The following is a 23,286-nucleotide window of genomic DNA, read 5'->3' as shown; positions in this document are numbered from 1 at the left end:
AGGCCCCATTCACAGGAGCCCTCTTCCTGAACAGCTGTGCAGTTCATCAGAGCCCAGTTGTTGGACTGTTACAGAAGACTGAACACACCCTCCAGTATGGCAAACTATGTCCCTGGGGCTCCTGGATGAGGCAGGGCCACCAACGCCCTTGAGATGGAGTGGGGGGCCCAGGGGACAGAGCCTAGCCACTTAGGGGATCTGCCAGGGCCTCTCTAAGCATCTTGGAACCCTTATAACAGTAATTTCTTAGCTTATGTCTGATTCTTATTTCACAATCTAGAAGCAGGAACTGTCAAAATCCCTTAATCTTTCCTCCCATCATAGTCATTTCCTCTTATATCAGGGAGATAAGGCTCTACCTCTCATCACAGAGTGCAGAGTCTCGGGTCTCTCCAGAACAACGTTCAGACAGAGCAGGCTCCAGGGGCCCCCATGATGCCCATCCCTGCCTCCCTGCCCCACCTGCCTCTACCATCTCTGCTGCTGCCTTTCCTGCTGGGACTCACAGGTGAGCACCACGCCCCTGGGTACCACTGTGCAGGGACGCTCGCCTGAGTTTGATGGTGGTATTGTTTCTCCATTGGCAGTGGGTGGGTGGATCTCTGTTCCAGGGCCTCTTTCTTTGCTGCCTCTTCCTATTTAAGACAGTTCTCTTAATGCTTTCTTTTATAAGAAGGATCTCCCAAACAAATCCCCCCAGCATTCTCACTACTTGGAGGGGTCCTTTCCTCTCCCACCCAGGTCCAGATGGGGTTTACTCCCCTTGTTATTCCTCAGTGACAGGGGTTCCCAGCCCCGCCTCACCCCCACACCCCTGACACCCTGTGAAGTCCCCAGGACCTAGGGCTTGACCTGCAGGACGTGATGCCGTCCTGAGGGAGGAGGTGGAGGTGCAGCATCTGACCCCTCTGTCCTGCTGAAGACCACAGACCAGGGAGGCAGGGCCGCCCTAATAAAGATGGATATAGATATATGGATAGATTAGATGATAGAGATAGATAGATAGATAGATACATACATACATACATACATACATACATACATAGACAGATAGATGATAGATCACAAATACTAGATATGTAATGTAGAACTACTAGAAAAATTGCTAAGCAGTGCTTCTTACACTATTAAATCTCCCAGAATCTTCAGCATCCTAGGATTGTATTCTTGATGTGGGAGTTTCTCCTGCCTGTCCTCCCTTCTCCCCAGAGCTGACCCCAGATCCAGGCAGACAAGTAAGGCACCTCTCCTCCTCCCAGCAGTGTTAACATCTCAATTGAGAGAACATCTAGTAAACTGGATAAAAGCACAGCTATTTTTTGAAACAGACCTGCCAGGGTTCAAATCCAATTTCCATCACAAACAGCCTGTTTGACTTTGGACAAGTTACTAAATGTCTCTGTATCTCCATTTTATTGTCTCTAAAATGGGGACAAATAACCATGCCTTCCTAATAGGGTTGTGGTGAACACTAAATGAGTTAACATATTTAAGCGTTTACGGTGATGTTGGCACACAGAAGCTTCTATGGAAGCTCTGGTTGTTATACCCTTCCAGGGTTCAGTAGATGCAAATATGAACACGTAAAAATGGCCCCACTGATTCTGCTCATTACAGCCCTCACCCTGTGTCCTTGAAAAGCCTGTCCGTTTAAAACTCACAGCAGTCATGGATAAAGGGAATGATGCGTCGTGCTTGACAGAAGAGGAAACTGAAAGCAGAGGAAGGGAATGGCCTTTGCAGAATCACCAGGGTTGTCAGTGCTGGAGCCGGGCCTGAACCCAGGTCAGCCTGATGCCCAGGACAGGACCTCCCACCAGACTCCAGGTCAACAGAGGGAAGTCCCGCAGCCACAGACCTGAGTGTTTCTCAAAGGTTTTCAGCTTCAGTCTCATAGCAAAACCACAAAAAAAAAGTCTCATTTTCCTATTATTTATGTTGCCTAGATAAGGAAATAGAAGCTCAGAGAGTAAGGGACTTTCTCAGGGTCAAACATCACGCGAGACTTAGAGGAGCATTAGAGCCCAGGACGAACGGGTCCACAAGCCCTTCTTTCACCCCTTCACTGTGCTGCTTCCATCTATTTTGAGTTTTTAACAGAAATAGGATAATACTGAATATCGTGCTCTGTTATTCGCTCTTCCAGTAATAACACATTGGAGACCTTTTCCATGCTGACATATGTGTCTACATCAATGTCAATACATCCCCAACATATGCTTATGCATTATTATTTTTAATAGTCACGCAATTTTCTGTTGCGTGGGTCTACCATCACTTATTTAACTAACTCCTTTTTCTTGGACATGAGCCTGCATCAAACTTCTCTATATTGTAAATGTGTCATGATTACAATTCCTTTACAAAATATGTTCACCCCCCTCTGATTGTTTCATCTGAATAAGACACTAGAAGAGGAATTGCTAGGTCAAAGGGTATAAGTGCATTATGAAGATTTTTAAAATATAGACTCAAAATAGCAATACATTCTTTTAACACATCAACTCAGAAGCAGCAATGGATAGGGGACATTTTGAATATTTGTGACCAGAGTAGATTTGGTTAGTCGTTCCCCTCCTCTTGTTAAACTCTGGGTTTATCGAGTGTGTACATACCACAGGGTCATGACTATGATGTCATATTGCCATCTGGAAATGTTGTGTCAATTTAAATTCCCAACAGCAGTATATGGAAGTGCTGCCTAGCCACATCCTTGGGAACACTGAAAATGGCAGTCTTTTTCATCTTTGCCAAGCTAATATTCTGAAAATTGTGTCTCTTCTTAGCTTACAGAAGGGAGAAATATTTCATTTTTCCTTTTATTACATTAGAGGCTTGTCGTCCAATAACCCAACCAAGGAAGAAATATGCAAGTAGAGAATAGGGGTCCCCATTCCCATATCCCACTCCAGGAGGCAGCCACTTTTTAAGAGTTTAGTTTGTTTTCTTCCAAACAGCTTTCTGCCACAGATGTAAAATGTCACCTTCATCATCGAGTAATTCTGCAGATTTCCTTGGGTCCAATTTTAGGCTCTCTCTTCTGTTTCGCTCACCCTTCTATCTCTCTTGGTAACAACAGGCCTGTATTACTGTAGACTGAAAATGTCCTTTAACATTGAACATACTGACACCTGCGCTCATTTTTTTAAAACTTTTCCAGCTCTTTAGCATCTTACTTCCATTTTAAATGTCCATTGCACCAGTTGACTGAGGTTGTTGAATGTCTTTCATAGATTTGTTTCTTCTCCTGTGACTTCTCTGTCCACGCTCTTAGCAAGGGCTGTCTGTCTGTCTGTCTGTCTTGTCTCTGTGTCTCTCTCAGCACCCAGTCCAGCAATTTGCCCATCCCAGAAGCTAACACATGATGTGGAAAGAAAGAATTAATGGGACTTCAACTTCAATCTGGCCTCGGGCACCTGGACCCCAACATCAGCCCCTGCTGGGCCAGGGCGGGGGACTTAGAGCTGACTTGTGTTTCCCTCCAGGAGTGGCAGGTGAGGATGCACTGCAGGTAATTCAGCCTAAGAAGCCAGTGTCAGTGGCAGCTGGAGAAACGGCCACCCTGCAGTGCTCTATGACTTCCCTGCTCCCCGTGGGGACCGTCCGGTGGTTCAGGGGAACAGGGCCAGGCCGAGAATTAATCTACAGTTTCAAAGGAGGCCACTTCCCCCGAGTAACAAATGTTGCAGACTTCACAAAGAGAAACAACACGAACTTTTCCATCCGCATCAGTAATACCACCCCAGCAGACGCCGGTGTTTACTACTGTGTGAAGTTCCAGAAAGGGAGCCCTGATGACATGGAGGTTAAGTCTGGACCGGGCACCAAGTTGTTTGTGCGTGGTAAGTCCAGATCCCTGAAAATCCAGCCCTCTGTTCTAAGGCAAATCACAAGCCTCAAGCCCTCAGCTCAAGGATTCCCCTTTGTTAGCTCTTGTGTCAAGACTGAGGATAGAAGATGAGGATGGTGAGAAGTTATAGCAAAGGAGCAGGGAGAGATGTAATCCCAGGGCCACATATAAATAGAATCCTAATCCGTTAGAATCTCACAGCTTCCAAATGCCCACAAAATGGACTGGACAGGAGAGTGGGTGAAAGCGCAGACTCCAGGGCCAAATGGCCTGAGTTCAACTTCTAACTGCCATTTACAAGCTGTGTGACCTTAGTGAGTTTCTTAAATTCTCTGTGCCTCAGTTTCCTCTTCTGTAAGATAGGGACAATAATACTACTCACCTAGTGCATTTGTAGTGAGGATTAAAAATAGAAATGAGTTGGGGCTAGCCTGGTGGCGCAAGCGGTTAAGTGCACACGCTTTGCTGCGGCGGCCCGGGGTTTGCCGGTTCGGATCCCAGGCGCGCACCAACGCACCACTTGGCAAGCCAGGCTGTGGCGGCGTCCCATATAAAGTGGAGGAAAATGGGCATGGATGTTAGCCCAGGGCCAGTCTTCCTCAGCAAAGAAAGAGGAGGATTGGCAGATGTTAGCATAGGGCTGATCTTCCTCACAAAAAATTAAAAAAATAAAAATAAAAATGAGCTTATAAATGTAAAACACTTAGAAGAGTGCCTGTAACATAATAATTATTATATTAGTGTACATTGTCAGTATTCAGGTATCAAAACAAATTGACTTACAATCATAATTTTAAAACCATGAAACCATAAATTCACAGAAACAAAGAATGATATAGTTACTGAGGCAGAAAATCATAAAAAATCACATTTTTGATGTGGAATAAGGAATCTTTATGTTTCTTAAATTTTGTCCTTGCTCTGTAAGTCCTGCATATTCTTGGATGTGGTCCTGGCTGATAGAATAATAACTAAAAACAAAGCCTGCAAGATACTAAAGAGCATCCATTAAAGGGAAGCTGGGAAACAGAGCAGTTAGTTCAGGCCTGTTTGTATTGATGAAGTAATGATTATAATGTTTTTCTGTAAAAAATGAGCATGATAATTTACTCTAACAGAACTATGGAAACATACATCAATAGAATTCTTGAATCTTTAAAATTTTAGCAACTTAGAGGCTGGCCCCATGGCATAGTGGTTAAGTTCGGCACACTCTGCTTCCGCGGCCTAGGTTCATGGATTCGGATCCTGGGCATGGACCTACACCACTCATCAGCTGTGCTGAGGTGATGACCAACATACAAAATAGAGGAAAACTGGACAGATGTTAGCTCAGGGCAAATCTTCCTCATCAAAAAAAAAATTAGCAACTTAGGACCATGGGAAAACAGACAATGATAGGCAGTTTTGGGGGGCAAAGAGAAGGTCATATGATCTTCAAGAACTGAAAATAAAAATCAAGTTGTACGTGAACCATTGGAATGTAATCAGTATGAGATAACTAAGGGCAACATTGGACACCAGACAACAAGGAGTCGTGCCTTCAAAATTCTTAGAGAAAATGATTTCCAATCTAAAATTCTATATCCAGCCAGTGTTTCAAGTTTGTAAGATCACCAAGAACTACCTTTCATGCACACTTTTTGCTTTACCAAAATAGGGGTTAAACAAGGAAAAAGTAAGACTAGGAACCAGAAATAGGAGATTAGGGACCCCAAGATAACAGCCATGCAGAAGCCATCAGAATGGCCACTAGGCCATTCCAGAGTAGGAGGACTGAATGCTTTCAGAGGGATATCTCAAAAAGATAAAATTTCTAGAATAATAAATAGTCTTTGAACTCATGACCACCATTTCTAATATTATTTAACATTATGTTGCAGTATTAGCCAATGCTTTTAGAAAAGAGAAAGCAATAAAAAGCATGAGAATTATAAAGGAAATGGGAAAACATTCTCTCTTTGTACATGATATGGCATCTGGGAAGCTTAATAGAATCAACATTAAGCTTTACAAACAATAAGATAATTTAGTAATATAGCAAGCTATAAAAACAATAAACAGAAGTCAATAACCTTCGTATCTACAAACAAAAACCAGTTAGAAGATAAGTGGAAAGCAAGAGCACAAATAAAATAGCAAATTTAAATTAAATTCTTAGATCAATTTCTACCAAAACAGTGACAGGGACTGGATTTAATGCCCACTAAAAATCTAGGCAAACTATATGAAACAATAGTTGACAAGACATTGGATATCAGGCAACAAATGACAGTGATCTCTGAGAGATGAGAAACAAGTGAAGTGAGAAGGAAGATTTCCTCCAGCTTACTCTCTGAGAAAGCTTCCAGGCCACCATGCAGGAAGAGAAAACTCTGGTGGAGCCAGGCGGTCTCCCTGAGTTGATAAGAAGGAGCTGGATGTCCAAGGATGGCATGATGGCTTGAGTTTTCTGAATAGAGCACCAAAGACAGAGCTTCACAGAGAAAGAACTCCAAAGATATTGAGTATTCAACTGAGTATGAAAAGTGTACATATATGTGGACATGCACATACATGAGTGTATGTACATGGCCTCAGGGGAAAAATCCCTGAAGCTCACGCAAGGCCAAGAATACTACCTGCTCCCACCAACCGGAGTGAAAAACCTCATAATTCATGGGGCATCTGGTAGAGTAGGCAGAGGGCTTCTGCTTCAGTAAAGGTAAAAGAATTAGCCCTAGGCCAAGTGATGCTGTGGCCCTGCCTCACAAAGCTTAAATACAACACATGAAAACATCAGACTGTTTTTAGGTAATTTAACCATGTCCCAAAACAAGCTTAAGCACGTTCACAGGAATACAAAACATCCAACACCCAAAAAAGTGAAATTCACAACATCTGGCATGCAATAAAGAATTACCAAGCATGAAAGAACCAGAAAAATACAATTTATAATGAGAAAAATCAATCATTTGAAACCTAAGCAGAAAAGACAAATGATAGAATTAGTACACAAGGGCATTAAAGTTATTATAAGTACACTCTGTGTGTTCAAGTAGCTATGGGAAAGATTGAATATATGAACATGTATAGGCAGAGAAAATATTTTCTAAAGATCTATACTGAACTTTTAGAGATAAAACTGCCATCTCTAGGGTGAAAAATAGACTGGAGGGATCAATGGCAGATAAGACATTGGAAAAAAACATTAGCGAATAAAGATACAGCAACAGAAACTATCCAAAATTAAACACAGAGGGATAAAAGAGTGAAAAAATATAAACAGCATCAGTCAGCTAAGAAAAAACTTCAAGTGGCCTAATAAATGCGTATCAAAGACTCCAAAGGAGAAGGGGACAGAAAGAATATTTGAATTAGTAATGGTTGTATATATCCAGATACGATGAAAACTATGAACCCCTGGATCCGAAAGGCTCAATGAACCCCAGCACAAGAAACATAGATAAAACTACAGCCAGATGCATCATAATCAAATTGCATAAAATCAGTAAAAAAGGAAAGATCTTACAAGCAGCCAGAGGAAAAAGGAAATACTAGATACAAAAGGACTAAGATAATTACGGCAGCAGATTTCTCACTGGAAATGAAGCAAGACAGTGGAGAGACATCTTTAAAGCACTAAAAAAAATAAGAAAATACAACAATCTTAAATATTTATGCACTTAATAAAAGATCTTCAAAATACATGACATAAAAACTCATACAAACACAAGGATAATTAGGCAAACCCACAATTACAGTCTGAGATTTCAACACTCCTCTTTCAATAATTGGCAAAACAAGTAGGCAGAAAATCAAAAGGATCTAGAAGACTTGATCAGCACTATCAACGTATTTAGACTAACTGACATTTATAGAACACTACTCCCCAAAACAGCAAAATAAACATACTTCTCAAGTGCAAAGGGAACATTTACCGAGACACATTGTATTATGGAGGCATAAATTAAGTCTCAGTAAATTTAAAATGAGTCAAGTCATACAAAATGTGTTCTCTGACCACTGTAATTAGATTAATATTAACAAAAGGATTTCTGGAAAATCTCCATTTGGAAATGAAATGATATGCTTCTGAATAACACGTTATCAAAGGAGAAATAAAGGGAAAATTAGAGAGTATTTTAAACTGAATGAACATGAAAGCAAAACATACAAAATTTGTGGGATTCAGCCAAGATAGTACTTAGTGGGAATTTATGGCACTAAATGACTACATTAAGACCGAAGAAAAGTTTCAACTCAGTCACCTAAAAATTACAAAAAGAAGAATGAGTGAAACTCAAAGTAAGTAGAAGAAAGGAAATAATAACAGAGCAGAAAGAAGAAAGAAGAAACAGAAAACTACAGAGAAAAATCAATGAAACCAAAAGCTGGTTCTTTGAGAAAATCAATAAAATCGATACACTCCTAGCCACACAGTCAGTTAGGAAAAAAAGAGAGAGAACGCAAACTACCAACGCCAGAAGGAAAGAGGTGACATCACTGCAGACTCCACAGATCAAAAGATTATCACAGAACTTCATGAAAAACTTTATACCAAAAAACTCAACAACTTAGATGAAATGGACAAACTCTTTGAAAGACACAGACTACCAAAGTTCACTCAAGAAGAAGCAAATAGCCTGATTATCTCTATATTTATTAAAGAAACGGAATTTGTAGTTTAAAAAGTCCCCCACAAACAATAGTCTAGGCCCAGATGACTTCACTGAGGAATTCTACCAAACATTTAAGGAAGAAATAATAACAATTCTACACAAACACTGCCAGAAAACTGAAGCGGAGGTAATGTTCCCCAACACTCTTTAAGGCCAGCATTACTGTGATACTAAAAGCAGATGAAGAAACTGTAGACCAATATCCCTCATGAACACAGAATTATTATAAAGCTACAATAATCATACAGTGTAGTATTGGCATGAAGGTAGACAAATAGATCAATGGAACAGAAAAGAGATTCCAGAAATAAATCCATACATGCAGTCAACTGATTTCTTAAAAAAAAAAAAAAGTGTAAAGATAACTTGGTAAAGAAAGGAGAGTCTTTTCAACAATGGTGCTGGATCAGTTGGAGCATTAGTAGGCAGACCAATAGAACGGAATAAAAAATCGAGAAATGTATACCGTTCCTCCCACCATACACCAAAATAAATTCCACATGGATCAGAGATTTAAATGCAAAAAATGAAACTGTACAAGTAGTAGAAGAAACTAGATGTGAATTCATTTATAATCTGGAAGTGGGGAAAATCTTTCCAACTATAATTCAAAATGCAAAAAGAAAAAGAGGAAAAATCATAATTTAACCACATTGTCCTAAAAGAGACTTGTGTATGGATATGTGTGTGTCTAATATTTTGCAATTTATAATATAGACAAATAATCATTTATAAAAATAATCATAAAAATAATCATATATAAATCAATTTATAATATAGACAAAGAATCACCCCTAATATAGAGAGAGCTTCTAAAATTTTAGGAGAAAAAGAGAAGCAACTTTGTAGAATTATGGTCAATAAACACAAAAAGCCAATTCATAGAAAATGAAATACGAATGTCTCAAACATATAAAAATATGTTCCACCACACTTGTATAAAAAGAAATGAAAATTAAAACTACACTGGGACACAATTTCTCACCTATGTGTTTGGGCACAAATCCAAGTTTGACAACATGCTCTTTTGGGAGAACTGTAAGGAAACCGATATGTCCATATTTTGCTGATAGAAATGCAAAATCATATAACTCATAAGGTGGTGAATTTGGCAATATCTAGCAAAATTACATATACATATTACATATACACAATACCCTGTGACCCAACAATTCCACTTCTGGAAACTTATCCCAAAGATATACTAACATAAGTGCAATATGACTTGTACTTAGGCTATTCATTACAACACTATTTGTAAAAACAAAAGATGAACTGCTAAATAAATCATGGTGCAATCACACAGTGGCATAATATGCAACTTTAAAAGGAAGTTTTAAAAGAAGAACTTAGCACACTGCTTCAGAGGGACCCACAGATATCATTAAACAAGAAAGCAACATGTAGAACAGTATGTAGTGCACATCATCTTTTATTGTAAGAAGACTGGGAAATACATGCATATACATGTTTACTTATGTTTTTTTAAAAAGAAGGATAAACCAAAATCTAACTTTAAAAGTTCACTGAGCCAGCCATGATGGCCTAGTGGTTAAAGTTCCGCACTCTCACCACTTCGGTGCCCTGAGTTCATTTTCCAGTGACGAAACCACACTACCCATCTGTCAGTTGCCATGCTATAGTGGCGGCTCACATAGAAGAACTAGAAGGACTTATAACCAGGATATACAACTGTGAACTGGGGCTTTGGGAAGAAAAAAAAGAAGAAGAGGGGGCCTGCCCATGGCGTAGTGGTTAAGTGTGCACGCTCCACTGCTGGCGTCCTGGGTTCGGATCCCAGGCGTGCACAGACGCACTGCTTGTCAGGCCATGCTGTGGTGGCGTCCCACATAAAGTGGAGGAAGATGGGCACAGATGTTAGCTCAGGGCCCATTCTTCCTCAGCAAAAAGAGGAGGATTGGCAGATGTTAGCTCAGGGCTGATCTTCCTCACCAAAAAAAAAAAAAAAAGTGGAAGATTGGCAACAGATGTTAGCTCGGGGCGAATCATTCCCTGCAAAAAGATAAAATGTTAATTTAAAAAAAAATTTACCTTCAAGGATGGGAAAGAACATGGTAGAAAGGACAGAGATGAAACCTAGACTTTTCTGACTACCTTGATTTAGGTTTTGACTCTCTGTAAACACACGAACATTTTATATAATTTTTAAAAATTCAAAATGAAAAAATATCTAAATTACTAAATCAAAAATGAAACTAAGCTACCTATAAATTGATGGCTTACCAGACAAAGACAAATTATTTCAAGGGACTTTAAAACATAGAGTTTACCTTGGATTCACCAAGAAGCAGACCCTGAGACAAGGATTTGAGTGAAGGACCACCAATAGGAAAGTGGTGAAGTCAGACAGTCAACAAAGGGTGTCCTCAAGTCCACTACCACCATGGGGGGCTGGAGCTTAATCCAGTTGGGAAACTACGGGAAATGATTTTTAAAAAATAGTCTCAGATTCATCCCTGTCAAGAGGAAAGGAGTTTGGGATAACTATATACCAACTCCCTCTCGCTCACTGATTGACAGCTGCTCCCAGAGGGTGTTAGATATGCTATACACCCAGTGTTCCATGTGTACAGGCAAGCTTCCATAAAAGAAATCTTATGAAAAAGCTTTCAGGTAAAAACATGCGTATACTGGCATTTGGAAGTAGTCCTGAGTGCACTGGAGTTGTAAAACTCAAGGAACTTGGGTGGGCCTTGAAGATTGTATACTACACATAATAATGTGTATCTATATCCCCAATGAAACACACCCTAAGGACAAAAATCTCAACCAATATCAAACTCTATTCAATACTTATACTTTTTGGTAATAATTTTAGTGTTGGTGTTTATAAGTATTATATATGTATTGTATAAAGCAATAAGTAATTGTGTTGATGTTCTTAGGAACTGAAATTTTCAGTATGAGAGGCAGATACAGAACAGAATCAAAGAAGTTATATTTAAAAACTGCATTAAATTTGAATTTGAGCTATCAGTATTAACCTGTTTAATTGTTTTTCTCCTTAAAAAATACTTCATAGCCCTGTCCACCAAAAAGACCTGGAAGCAATGACAACCCAGTAGTAATGAGCACTGCTAGGATACAGATTATGGTCTCTAAACAGCAGGTCTCTAAAAAGAACCAAGGCTCCTTAGGAAAATGACTGATTTCAGATCTTGAGGAAGAAATGTGCAAAATGAGCTTGGAATATTGTGTTGCACCAGAAAGCAAGGAAGCTACCAATGTCTACTGAAGTTATATCAAAAGGACTCAGGAAGTAATTTACAGGAAAATCCCACCTAGATGCAACAATTTGTGCATTAAAATGGATAAATATTATAATAGAATGACACCCACCAAATATGTTAAAATCCATTATTTTGTAATAATATGAAAATAGAAGAAACTTCATTGGTCATCTTTGGAGGTACTAAGGCACCAACTCATTGATCTGAAATCCAAAAGATGAAAAGGCATTTACCCTGCCTTTTTGTATGAACTATATGTCAGAGTAACCAAAAACAGTTGATGAGGGAAAGAATAACTCCAACTAATGAAGACAGAAGGAATAGTAGCATTAGGCTACCACCAGTGTGCAAACCCTAATGAAATGATGGACCTAGAGAATCATCTACAGTCGTTGAAGACATTGGGCTAAAGGCTGGTGGGGAACTTTATAATAGATGGATAGAGCTGACAACACCCAAAGCCACCAATCAATCTGAAAACCATAAAAAAAAGAGAGAATCCAATATTACATACCTCTGAATGTAATGCAATAAAAAGTTGTCAGCACCACCTATGAAGTATCCTTGCCAAAATTATGAACCTAGTTCTAACCAACTATAGCTTCTAGATCAGACTATAGGCAATACATCTAAGAATAAGGAATTAGGAATTATTGTTATTATTAAATTTTTAACTGTGATAATGGCATTTTGATTCTGTTTAAAAGAAATTGTTAACTCTTAGATACAGGTGTTGAAGTAGTTGTGAATGAAATGATAGAGTGTCTGGTATTTGCCTTAGAACAAACCAGCAGATGGTAGGAGAAGTATAGATAAAATAAGATTGGCCATTTGTTGATAATTGTTAAAGTCCCACAATGAGTACTTTCTAGTTTTATGTGTGTTTGCAAATTACCATAATAAAAAGATTTTCTTTAATATTCCAATTCCAATTCGAAGCCTAAGAAGTCTTTGTGCGCTCCCAGGTATACATGTCCCTAAACTGAAGTCCACTACGATACATAGCAGTTTCAATATATAATGGGAGGAGTTATACCCATCTGGCAGAAAGTTTACAGATGAATTTCTCATAGGTTTCCAGAAAACTAACCAAATGAAAAGAAAGAGACCATACACTGAAAGGAATTAGAAAAAGAAGAACTCACAAAACCCAAAGTCAGCAGAAGAAAGGAAATAATAAATATCTGAGGGGAAATAAATGAAATAGAGACTAAAAAAAAAACAATAGAAAATATCAATGAAACTAACAGCTGCTTCTTTGAAAATATAAACAAAACTGACAAACCTTTATCTAAACTTACCAAGAAAAAGAGAGAGAGGGCTCAAATAAAAAAACTCAGAAATGAAAGAGAAGTTACAACTGCTACCACAGAAATACAAACGATCATAAGAGACTACTATGAACAATTATATGCCAACAAAATTGGAAAACCTAGAAGAAATGGATAAATTCTTAGAAACATGCAATCTTCCAAGACTGAACAATGAAGAAGCAGAAAATCTGAATAGACTGATTACTAGTAAGGTGATGGAGCTTACAAATTTCCCAACGTACAAAATTCCAGGTCTGGACGACTTCACTGGTCAATTTTACCAAACATTCAAAGAAGATTTAATACCTATCCTTCTCAACTCTTTCAAAATATTGAAGAGGAGAGAATGCATCCAAACTCATTTTACAAGGCTAGCATTACCCTGATACCAAAACCAGACAAGGATAAGACAAAAAAAGAAAATTACAGGCCAATATCCCTGATGAATATAGATGTAAAAATCCTCAACAAAATATTAACAAACCAAATCCAAATTCAACAATATATTAAAAGGATCATACATTATGATCAAAGGGGTTTATTCCAGGGATGCAAACACAGTTCAATATCCACAAATCAATCAATGTGATACACCACATTAACAAAATGAAGGATAAAAATCATATGATCATCTCACTAAATGCAGAAAAAGCACTTGACAAAATTCAGCATCGCTGTATGATAAAAACTCTCAACGAAGTGAAGATACAGGGAACATACCTCAACATAGTAAAGGACATATATAACAAGCCGACAGCTAACATCATACTCAACAGTGAAAAGCTGAAAGCTTTTCCTCTAACATCAGGAACAAGACAAGGATGCCCATTCTCACCACCTTTATTCAACATAGTATTACAAGTCCTAGCCACAGCAATTAGGCAAGAAAAAGAAATAAAATGCATCCAAATCGTAAAGGAAGAAATAAAACTGCCACTACTTGCAGATGACATGATACTATATATAAAAAGAGAGAGGGAAAACCCTCAAGACTCCACCAAAAAACTGTTAGAATAAATGAATTCAGCAAAGTTGCAGGATACAAAATCAATATACAGAAATCTGTCACCTTTCTATACACTAATAATGAATCATCAGAAAAGGAAATTAAGAAAACAATTCCACTTACAATTGCATCAAAAAGAATAAAATACCTAGGAATAAGTTTAACAAAGGAGGTTAAAGACCTGTACACTGAAAACTATAAGACACGGATGAAAGAAATTGAAGAAGACACGAACAAATGGAAAGATATTCCCTGTTCATGGATTGGAAGAATTAATATTGTTAAAATATCCATATTACCCAAAGCAATCTACAGATTCAGTGCAATTCCTATCAAAATTCCAATGGCATTTTTCACAGAACTAGAACAAATTATTTTAAAATTTGTATGAAACCACAAAAGATCCCAAATAGCCAAAGCAAAACTTGAGAAAGAAGATCAATGCTGGAGGTATCACACTCCCTGATTTCAAACTATCCTACAAATCTATAGTAATCAAAACAGTATACTACTGTCATCAAAACAAACACATAGAAGAATTGAACAGAATAGAGAGCCCATAAATAAATCCACATATACATATACAATTAATTTATGACAAAGGAGCCAAGAATATGCAATGGGTAAAGGAGAGTCTCTTCAATAAATGGTGTTGGGAAAACTGGGCAGCCTCATGCAAAAGAATGAAAGTAGACCATTATCTTACACAACACACAAAAATTAACTTAAAGTGGATTAAAGACCTGAATGTAAGACTTGAAACCATAAAATCTCTAGAAGAAAACATATGCAGTAAGCTCCTTCACATCAGTCTTAGCAATAGTTTTTTGGATCTGACTCCAAAGGCAAGGCAAACAAAAGCAAAAATAAACAAATGAGAGTACATCAAACCAAAAATCTGCACAGTGAAGGAAACCATCAACAAAATAAGTCAACCTGCTGAATGGGAGAAGATATTTACAAATCATATATCTGATAAGGGGTGACTATCCAAAATGTATAAAGAACTCATACAGCTCAACAACAAAAAAACAAACAATCCAATTAAAAAGTAGGCAGAGGATCTGAATAGACTTTTTTCCAAAGAAGACATACAGATGGCCAACAGGCACATGAAAAGATGATCAATATCTCTAATTATCATGGAAATGTAAATCAAAACCACAATGAGATATCACCTCACATCTGTTAGAATGGCTACAATCAAAAAGACAAGCAATAACAAGTGCTGGAGAGGATGTGGAGAAAAGGGAACCTCATCAACTATCGGTGGGAACGTAAATTGGTGCGAACACTAAGGAAAATAGTACAGAGATTCCTCAAAAAATTAAAAATAGAACTACCATGTGATCCAGCTATTCCACCTCTGGGTATTTATACAAAGAATAGGAAAACACTAATTCGAAAATATACGCACCCCTACGTTCACTGCAGCAGTATTGACAATAGCCAAAATATGGAAACAGCTTAAGTGTCCATCGATGGATGAATGGATAAAGATTTTGTATATATACACAATGGAATACTGCTCAGTCATAAAAAAAGAATGAAATCTTGCCATTTGTGACAACATGGATGGATCTTCAGGGTATTATGCTGAGTAAAATAAGTCAGACAGAGAAAGACAAATACTATGTGATTTCACTTACATGTAAATCTACAACAAATTCATAGGTACAAAGAGCAGATTGGTGGTTACCAGAGGGGAAGGAAGTTGGATAATGGGTGAAATGGGCGAAGGGATCAATTGTATGGTGATAGATGCTAACTAGACTTATGTGGTCCTCACTTCGTAGAGTATACAAACATCAAATTGTAATGTTGTACACCTGGGACTTAAATAATGTTATATACCAATTTTACCTCAAAAGAAAAGAAAATTCACGAGACTATTAAAAATTTTCCTGGGAAAGTAAAAGCTGTAAAACAAAGGAAATGTAATATACGGCCCAATAGTGAACAATCTTCCTTTGGTCATAATAATATAAATATTGAATACTGATAAAATAAAAGATTTTGATGGGTCTGTGATAGGAAGATGTGAGGAGAAGTGTGAATGGCAGATGTAGGACAGCTAAATAATCATCTTCCACAGCAGCAGGTCTGTCCATAATATATAAAACTGAAAAATAGAGAAATAATAGTATAAGCATGTTATTTAGAAACACAGATAGAAATGTCCAAAAATCAGCTAAAATAGTTTAAAGTGATTGATGTGTCATTTTTGCAGGGAGAGGAAGCTAGGGGTCTGATGTTTTTCACATATACCTTATATAACTTTTTAAACAATATACTTTGGGAAGGAAGGGAAGGAGAATGACAAGGTTGGATCTGTATTTTAGCATGATCACAATGGTCTGGATTCTGAGTGTGGGTTGGTAGGGTGGAGAAGCAAAGTCAGTGAGGCCTGTTGGCAAGCTGTTATCTTAAGAAAAGTCATAATAAAAATTATAAAGAGGAGAACACTGCGGATGAGAGACTGGAGTGCTAAGTCTAGTGGGGTGAAAGACAAGGAAGGGTACTGTACTAGAGAGTAACTTACCATCTTCATTTCTCTCTCTTCTCTCTCCTCCTTGCCTTGGTCAAAGCTAAGCCCTCTCTTCCAGAGGTTTATGGCCCCACCAACAGGGCCAGCCCAGGCCAGAGAGTGAATCTAACCTGCACATCAACTGGCTTCTTTCCCAAAAACATACATCTCAAATGGTTTGAAAATGGAGTGGAGCTTCCAGCACTTCAGACCCTTGTCTTCCCACCTGGAGATGCTTCTTCTTACACCATCATCAGCACCACCCTGGTGACGCTTGCCCTCTCCTCACTCCACTCCCAGATCACCTGTCAAGTGGCTCACAGTGAATTGCAGAGCCCGCTCAGTAGCCATGTGAACATCTCCAAATTCCTTGGAGGTAAGGGCACCCACCCAGATGGCCAACCCTAGGTGACCACCACAGGTTCCTGTTTGGAGCACTTCCCCTGCGTCCTCCTATTCACTCTTCACCAAACCCCACGTGAGTGGCGTACAAGTTCCCCATCTTATACAACCATCCTCTTCCCACATAATGCCATGATTGGATCCTTCTTTTGCAGAGCTCCCTTCTCTCTAGTATATTTGGGAGGTGGAAGTTCAATCATTCACTCAACAAGTGTTTACTGAGCACCTGCTGTGTGGTGGCTTTATTCTAGGTGTTGGGGATTCCATGATAAACAGAACACACGTGGTTCTGCCTCACTGAGTTCACAGTCACATGAACCCCACCAACCAAAATGCAAACAACGATATTGTTATGACTTCTAACATTTGCTATGAGGGAAAAGAACAGAGTACTGAATGAATCGATGAAAACAGGAGAAATCTAGTATATTCAGGAAATGCCTTTTTGAAGAAGTGATGGTTGAGACAAGGCATGATAGATGAAAAGGAGTCAGCCAAGCAAAAATAGAGTGTTGCAGGCAGAGGATGCGGGTGATGGAGAGCAAGGCATGTTTAAGAAGCAGGGATGAGGCTCGTGTGGCTGAGGCTTAATGAGAAGAATGGTGTGTGGAGGGGAAGAGGCTGGAGAGAAAGGAGCAGGGACCAGATCACACAGGCCTTCCAGGCCACAGCAAGGACATTTCTCCCACTTGGATTCTCCACATGGACTCCTAACACTATTGTCCAAACCATCATGCCACCACTGCTCTGCTGCCAGTCACTGCCTTTGAAACAAGGTTCTTAAACCCACTCTGGCATCAGGGGAGGGAAATATGCAGGCAAGGCTAAGCCTCCACCTTTCTTGCTCTGACCTCATAAAGCCAAAGGCCTTTGCTGTGGTGTGGAGTCAGACTTTGCAGAAATATGGAAGGACAGGCAAAGGAAATCAACCACGCCCCTGGGGAAGTGCATCCGCCCAGGCCTTTACAAGGCATTTCCCAAGGGATCTGCTCTCTCTTTAGATGCACTCCTCCCCCACAATGACTTCAGCATGGCAGAATTCCACTTACATCCTGCAGATGGGTGAACTCCTCCCGGGGGTCCAGAGCCCCAACTCTCCTTCTCTCCAGCTCCAGCCAGAGAAAACCAAAGAGCACCCATTAATAGCATCATAATCTCCACACAATCACCCCTCTTCATTGCAGACTATTTGTGATATCATTGTAAAGAAGAGTTTAGCTCCTCATTGTTCAAATTCCTCCATCCCAAAGTAGGACTCTGCCTTTGCTTAACCTAAGAGTATTACGAGGGATCTCCAGCCTGGAAATGGAATTCTAGCTGCCACCTTGAGCATCCCAAAAAAGCTCTGTGTCCCTGTTTCATGCAGATGAGGAAATCAAGCCCCAGAAAAGTGAAGTGACTTGTCTAAGGTCACATGGCTCTTAAATCAATGAGCTGGAATTTTAATCCAATAATACACCTCTTTAGATGACCATCTCTGACCTCCCTCCTATAAGAACTCCCCATGCAGAGATACCAGAGAAGGGCAGGGCCCCCGTCCCCAAGAGACATGATTCAGTCATGGTCAGCCTAGACATGAGCATGGTGCTGCTCTCCCCACTTTCTCCAAACTCTTTGCTCCTCCTCCTTCCCCATATCAATGAAGAGACTCCATCAACCCAGTCAGCCTGCCAGATACCTGTTCTCACCCAATCCATCACCAAGTTCTATCAAATTTCCTTCCCAAATCTCTTCTCAACCCATACATTCCTATTTACTGCCACTACCCAGGTTAATACCCAAGGTCAAGCCAATATCATCTCTTACCTGGAGGCAACAGCCCTCTCTCTCATATCCACCATGACCCTCCACAGTCGACCTCCCAACTCCAGGGCAGTCAGGGCATTTTATTAAGGAAGCCAGGTCATGTCCCTCCTTTGTTCAAAACCCTGCGGTGTCTCCCCACTACTCTTACAAAAAAGAAACAAAATCCTTACCAGAATGTTTAGCAGCGGTGTTCAAGCATTTTTGTTCATATACCCATAAAATAACTATGAAGAACTATGTACTTCATCATATATTTTAAAGTTAGCATCTAAAATTGTTCATCTTAAGCTTAAACAGTTGCACAGGACAGAACTCCTGGGATATTACAAATGTTACATCGTTCTAAAAATACTCAATTGAAAAATAACATCATACTGATTTGATTTCCACCATCATCCATTTCAACACACATAAACAAGCTCTTCTTTATAAATCAGAAATTTTATATCATTGCATTTTCTACCTAAATTTGTATTTCCATTCTACTTCCCAGGGAGAACTTTATCCCAGTGTAGCATATTTTCTATTTGAAAGTTTTTTATTGACCACAACATCATACACAACATACAGGACTATGAGAACACAGAGAACTAACACTAAAAAATATAAAGTGAATTTCATATAAATATACGTGACATATAAAACATATAAACTGAATTTCTTAATGTTTTCTCTTATGACCATAAGGCACTAAGTGTTAAAAAAAAATTCTTTTGGATTGAATTACACAATAGATCCAAACGATCTAAATATATGACAAATTTTGATAAATCATTATTAAAATAACCATTAAAATGTTAACAGAAGTGCAATGAGATAGATGGGGGGGCTTATGATGCTTTGATTAAAAGCGGCTTTCTGGCCAGTAGTATGTTGAACTGTCCTTTTATCTTTTGTCCCAAAGTCTTTACACCAAGGGCAACGCACCATAGCTAGATTCAGGATGTGTGCAGGAAGGCCTTTCTTCTGTAACAAGGGAGAAGAAGAATTGAGAAACAGCAAGCAGGAGAGGGAACCAACCTTAGTGCTCATTCTCAAGCAGATCAATTTCAGGAAAGAGTCATATGAGGGTTGGGCATCTGGAAATTAATTGTATTATATTATCAATGTATGTCTCCCTAGGATGTCCTTATGTCCCCCCAGGGGTAAGTGCAGCACCAGTAAGTGTAGACAGACTGCAAACTGGCTGCGAATGTGGCTTCATCTCGTCCATGCTCCTCCTCACTCACTTTGGTCATCTTTCTGTCCTTGGAACATTCTAGGCTTACCTCAGGGCCTCTGCCCAGCTCCTTCCCTCTGCCTGAGATTCCCTTCCCCACACCCCGCCTCTCCCAGTGCCCTCCCTCCTCTGACCCTCCTCCAGCCCCTTTGCCTCATGTTCCAGTTACCAAGACTGCATAACAAATTATCCCAAACATATCCCAATATTCTAAACTTACTCCAAATCCCCAAAATTATTATATTCACATATTCTACAGGTCTAGAACTGGGACAGGGCCAGCAGGGATGGTTTCTTTCAGCTCCATGACTCTGGGACCTCAGCTGGATGATTCACAGGCTGGAATCATCTGAAGTCTCCTTCACTAACATGTCTGGCCATTGGTGTTGGCTGTCAGCTTGAGATCTCAGTTCTTCTTATCATTTTTCCACATGGGATAGCTTGGGCTTCCTCATAGCTGGTGGTTGGCTTCCAAATGTGACTGTCTCAAGAGTCCAAGGTGGAAGCTACATCAACTTTTATAACCCGGACTGGGAAGTCACGGTGTCTGCTACACTCTGTTCCTCAGGAAGTCACAAAGTCCCACCCAGGTTCCAGGGGAGCAGAAGTAGACTCCCCCTCTGCTAGGGAGTCACAAGGTTCTGGAAGACATTATGAGATTGCTGTGGCCATTTTTGGAAAATAAAACCTGCCAGATGTAGTTAACTCCTATTCATGTTTCATATTTCTGCTCAAAGTTCACTTCTTCCAGAAACTGTTCCCTAACCTGCCTTACCTCCAGACCAAGTCAGGTGCCCCTGTGTAGGCTCTCAGAATCCCTATGGGGTCCTGTGATGGCTTTTTTCCTCCCGTCCTCCCCACCAAAGCGGGAACTCCATGAGGCAGGACCCACATCTCTCTTCCTCACTGCCGTATCCTGAGAACCCAGTTCAATGCCTAGAAATGCGAGGATGCTCCTTGAGCATCTTTCACATGACGGAAGACAGTAACAAAGGAAGGGCTATTGTTTCAGTTGTGCCCACAGTGACGATATCAGCACACCGTGTACCAAGCCAACAGGTGGCCATTCTCACCTGTCATGTGCAAAGGTTTTACCCCGATGGCATACAAATCACCTGGCTGGAGAGGAACAGATCCTTCAAGACCTGTGAGTCTTTCACCCCCACCAAGAACCCAGATGGCACATTCAGCCAAGACAGTCGTATCCTGGTCAACGCCTCAGAGGACAAAAGGTTGTTCACCTGCCAAGTGGGGCGTGAGGCTCAGACACGGGTCCAGGCCAGCGTGCAGCTGAGCGAGTTTAGAGAAGAGCAAGTGAGTTGGGGTGAGTAGGGCTGGAAAACCAAGCAAGTCAAGGCTCGGACCTGGAGACACACAGGCCGGGTTCAAGTGCTGGCTCTGCGTGTTCCTCACATGTGACCTTGGGAAAGTCACTTCACCTTTCTGAAACTCAGTTTCTATACAATGGGATGGCAATTATAGCAACCTCTTCAGAGTGTGATGCCTTAGGGACCAATAGCAGGAAGCACAACTCTCATCACACAGCTGCATCCTGACAACACACCATTTACCAGGTATTGCTGTGAATAACTAAGAAAGAAATATCTTTCCCCAATTCTCACCCATCCTCCCAAAAGCCATTCAAATTCAACAATTACTGAGCACCTAGGTGGTACTTTCCTTGGGTGCTCTCATTTGATACAAAAACATTCTGAAGTACATGTTATTCCCATTTTAAAGATTAGGAAACTGAGGCTCAAAGAGGTGAGGAGACTTCCTCCAAGACCAAGGTGTATCTTGGTGCCTGAGTCTAGGGTGGGGCTGAGCCTGCCTGGGGCTTGAGTGATGGAAGCAGGAAGCCAGGCTCATCCTGATATCTGCTGTCGCAGGTGCCATAGCATCCAGCTCCCTCTTTGGGACCCTCCTCCTGCTTGGCTGGAAGTTGATTCCCCTGATTGCACTTTCCATCATCTACATCCTCAGGAGGAGCCTCCCTTCCAGGTAAGGGGGACCCCAGAGAGGGGTTGGGCTCCCAAGGGTAGGACTCCAGGCCAGCAGGGGGCACTGTTAGGAGAAGCGACAAGGTGCTCCAATTTCATCTCTACCTGAAGGCATGTTGAATCCAAATGGTTCCTGAGAGTTGCCGCCCAAAACCTTCACCCTTCCCTGCGGCCTCTCACAGCTCCAGTCTGAGGATCCACAAAGATGCAGGCTCCCTGGTCCAGGCAGGGGGAGGATTCAAGGAGGGAGACAAAGAGGAAGCTAGTGCAGAGAGAGCACTCTTGAGGTGGTCTCTGAGGAGAGGCCTAAGAACAAGGCTTCACCCAGGCTCCCTGCTTCCTCTGCAGGTCACGGGCAGTGCAAGGCCCTCCTCAATGACATAGGACCCTCAGTTCCCTCCTGTCTTTTTCAGGAGGACTGACCCAGAAGGAACACTTGCCATGATGCCTGTAGCCACTACACCAGCTTCTCCTGCCTCACAAGCATTCTGAGACCTGTCCAGTGTGGCTGCCCCCTCCCTGTCTCCTGCAGCCCCCAGAGTGGGTGACAGCCTGGACCGGGAATATGAGTAGTGAGAGGTGGGCTCTCACATCCTCTGCAGGAAAGAAGTTTCTCTGGAGATTCAGGGCATGATGTCCATGTCACTGAGCAAGAAACCGGCAGAGGCAGGACAGGTTCCTGCCCAGGGGGAGACACATACCTGCAGTTCTGAAAGCCCCTTCCTGGCTCCTCATGGAAAACCCACTGTGGGCACAAAACCTTTACAGCCCCATCGTTAAAATAAGATTAAAGGAAACACTTATGGCCAATAAACATGGGAAGAGACATCCAATCTCATCAGCAATCAGGAAAAGCCAAAGCCATATCTCACTGAGATGCCATTTTGTCGCTATCCAAATAGCAAAAATAAAGAAGCAACCGGCTCTCTCTTACCTTGCTGATGGATGTGTAAGGTGGTGCAGCTACTGTTGAAAACAATCTGCAAATTTTTAAGTGGAACATTCATATATCCCATAACCTGGCATTTCCACTGGAGTTATACCCAAAAGAAACTCTTGCACATGTGCACAGGAGATATCTACAAATATATACATGGTAGCATGCTTTACAATTACTAAAACCTGAGAACAATCCAAATGTCCATCTGCAGGATGGTGGGAAAACAATTTAGTACAACCACAGAATGGAATGTTACACAGCAGTAAAAATCAATGAACTACAGCTACACACAATAATACGCATAATCTGAG

At 40.6% G+C, this 23,286-nt stretch overlaps 1 protein-coding gene across 1 annotated transcript; it reads left to right on the top strand.

The window, feature by feature from the left end:
- Positions 1 to 359: 359 nt before the first annotated feature.
- LOC101407427 (signal-regulatory protein beta-1-like) lies at positions 360 to 22,989 on the top strand. The gene is made up of 6 exons (XM_014790037.2): positions 360 to 508; positions 3,486 to 3,842; positions 16,670 to 16,984; positions 21,048 to 21,359; positions 21,925 to 22,036; positions 22,449 to 22,989. The coding sequence occupies exons 1-6, from the start codon at positions 433 to 435 to the stop codon at positions 22,525 to 22,527; spliced, it is 1,251 nt and encodes a 416-aa protein (XP_014645523.2). The 5' UTR covers positions 360 to 432; the 3' UTR covers positions 22,528 to 22,989.
- Positions 22,990 to 23,286: the final 297 nt, after the last annotated feature.

This window comes from Ceratotherium simum, chromosome 21 (assembly GCF_057802395.1).
Source record: "Ceratotherium simum simum isolate JZ-2026a chromosome 21, ASM5780239v1, whole genome shotgun sequence".
NCBI classification, from domain to species: Eukaryota; Metazoa; Chordata; class Mammalia; order Perissodactyla; family Rhinocerotidae; genus Ceratotherium; species Ceratotherium simum.
The sequence above is the reverse complement of the archived record's forward strand: the minus strand, read 5'-3'. Positions and strand labels throughout refer to the sequence as shown.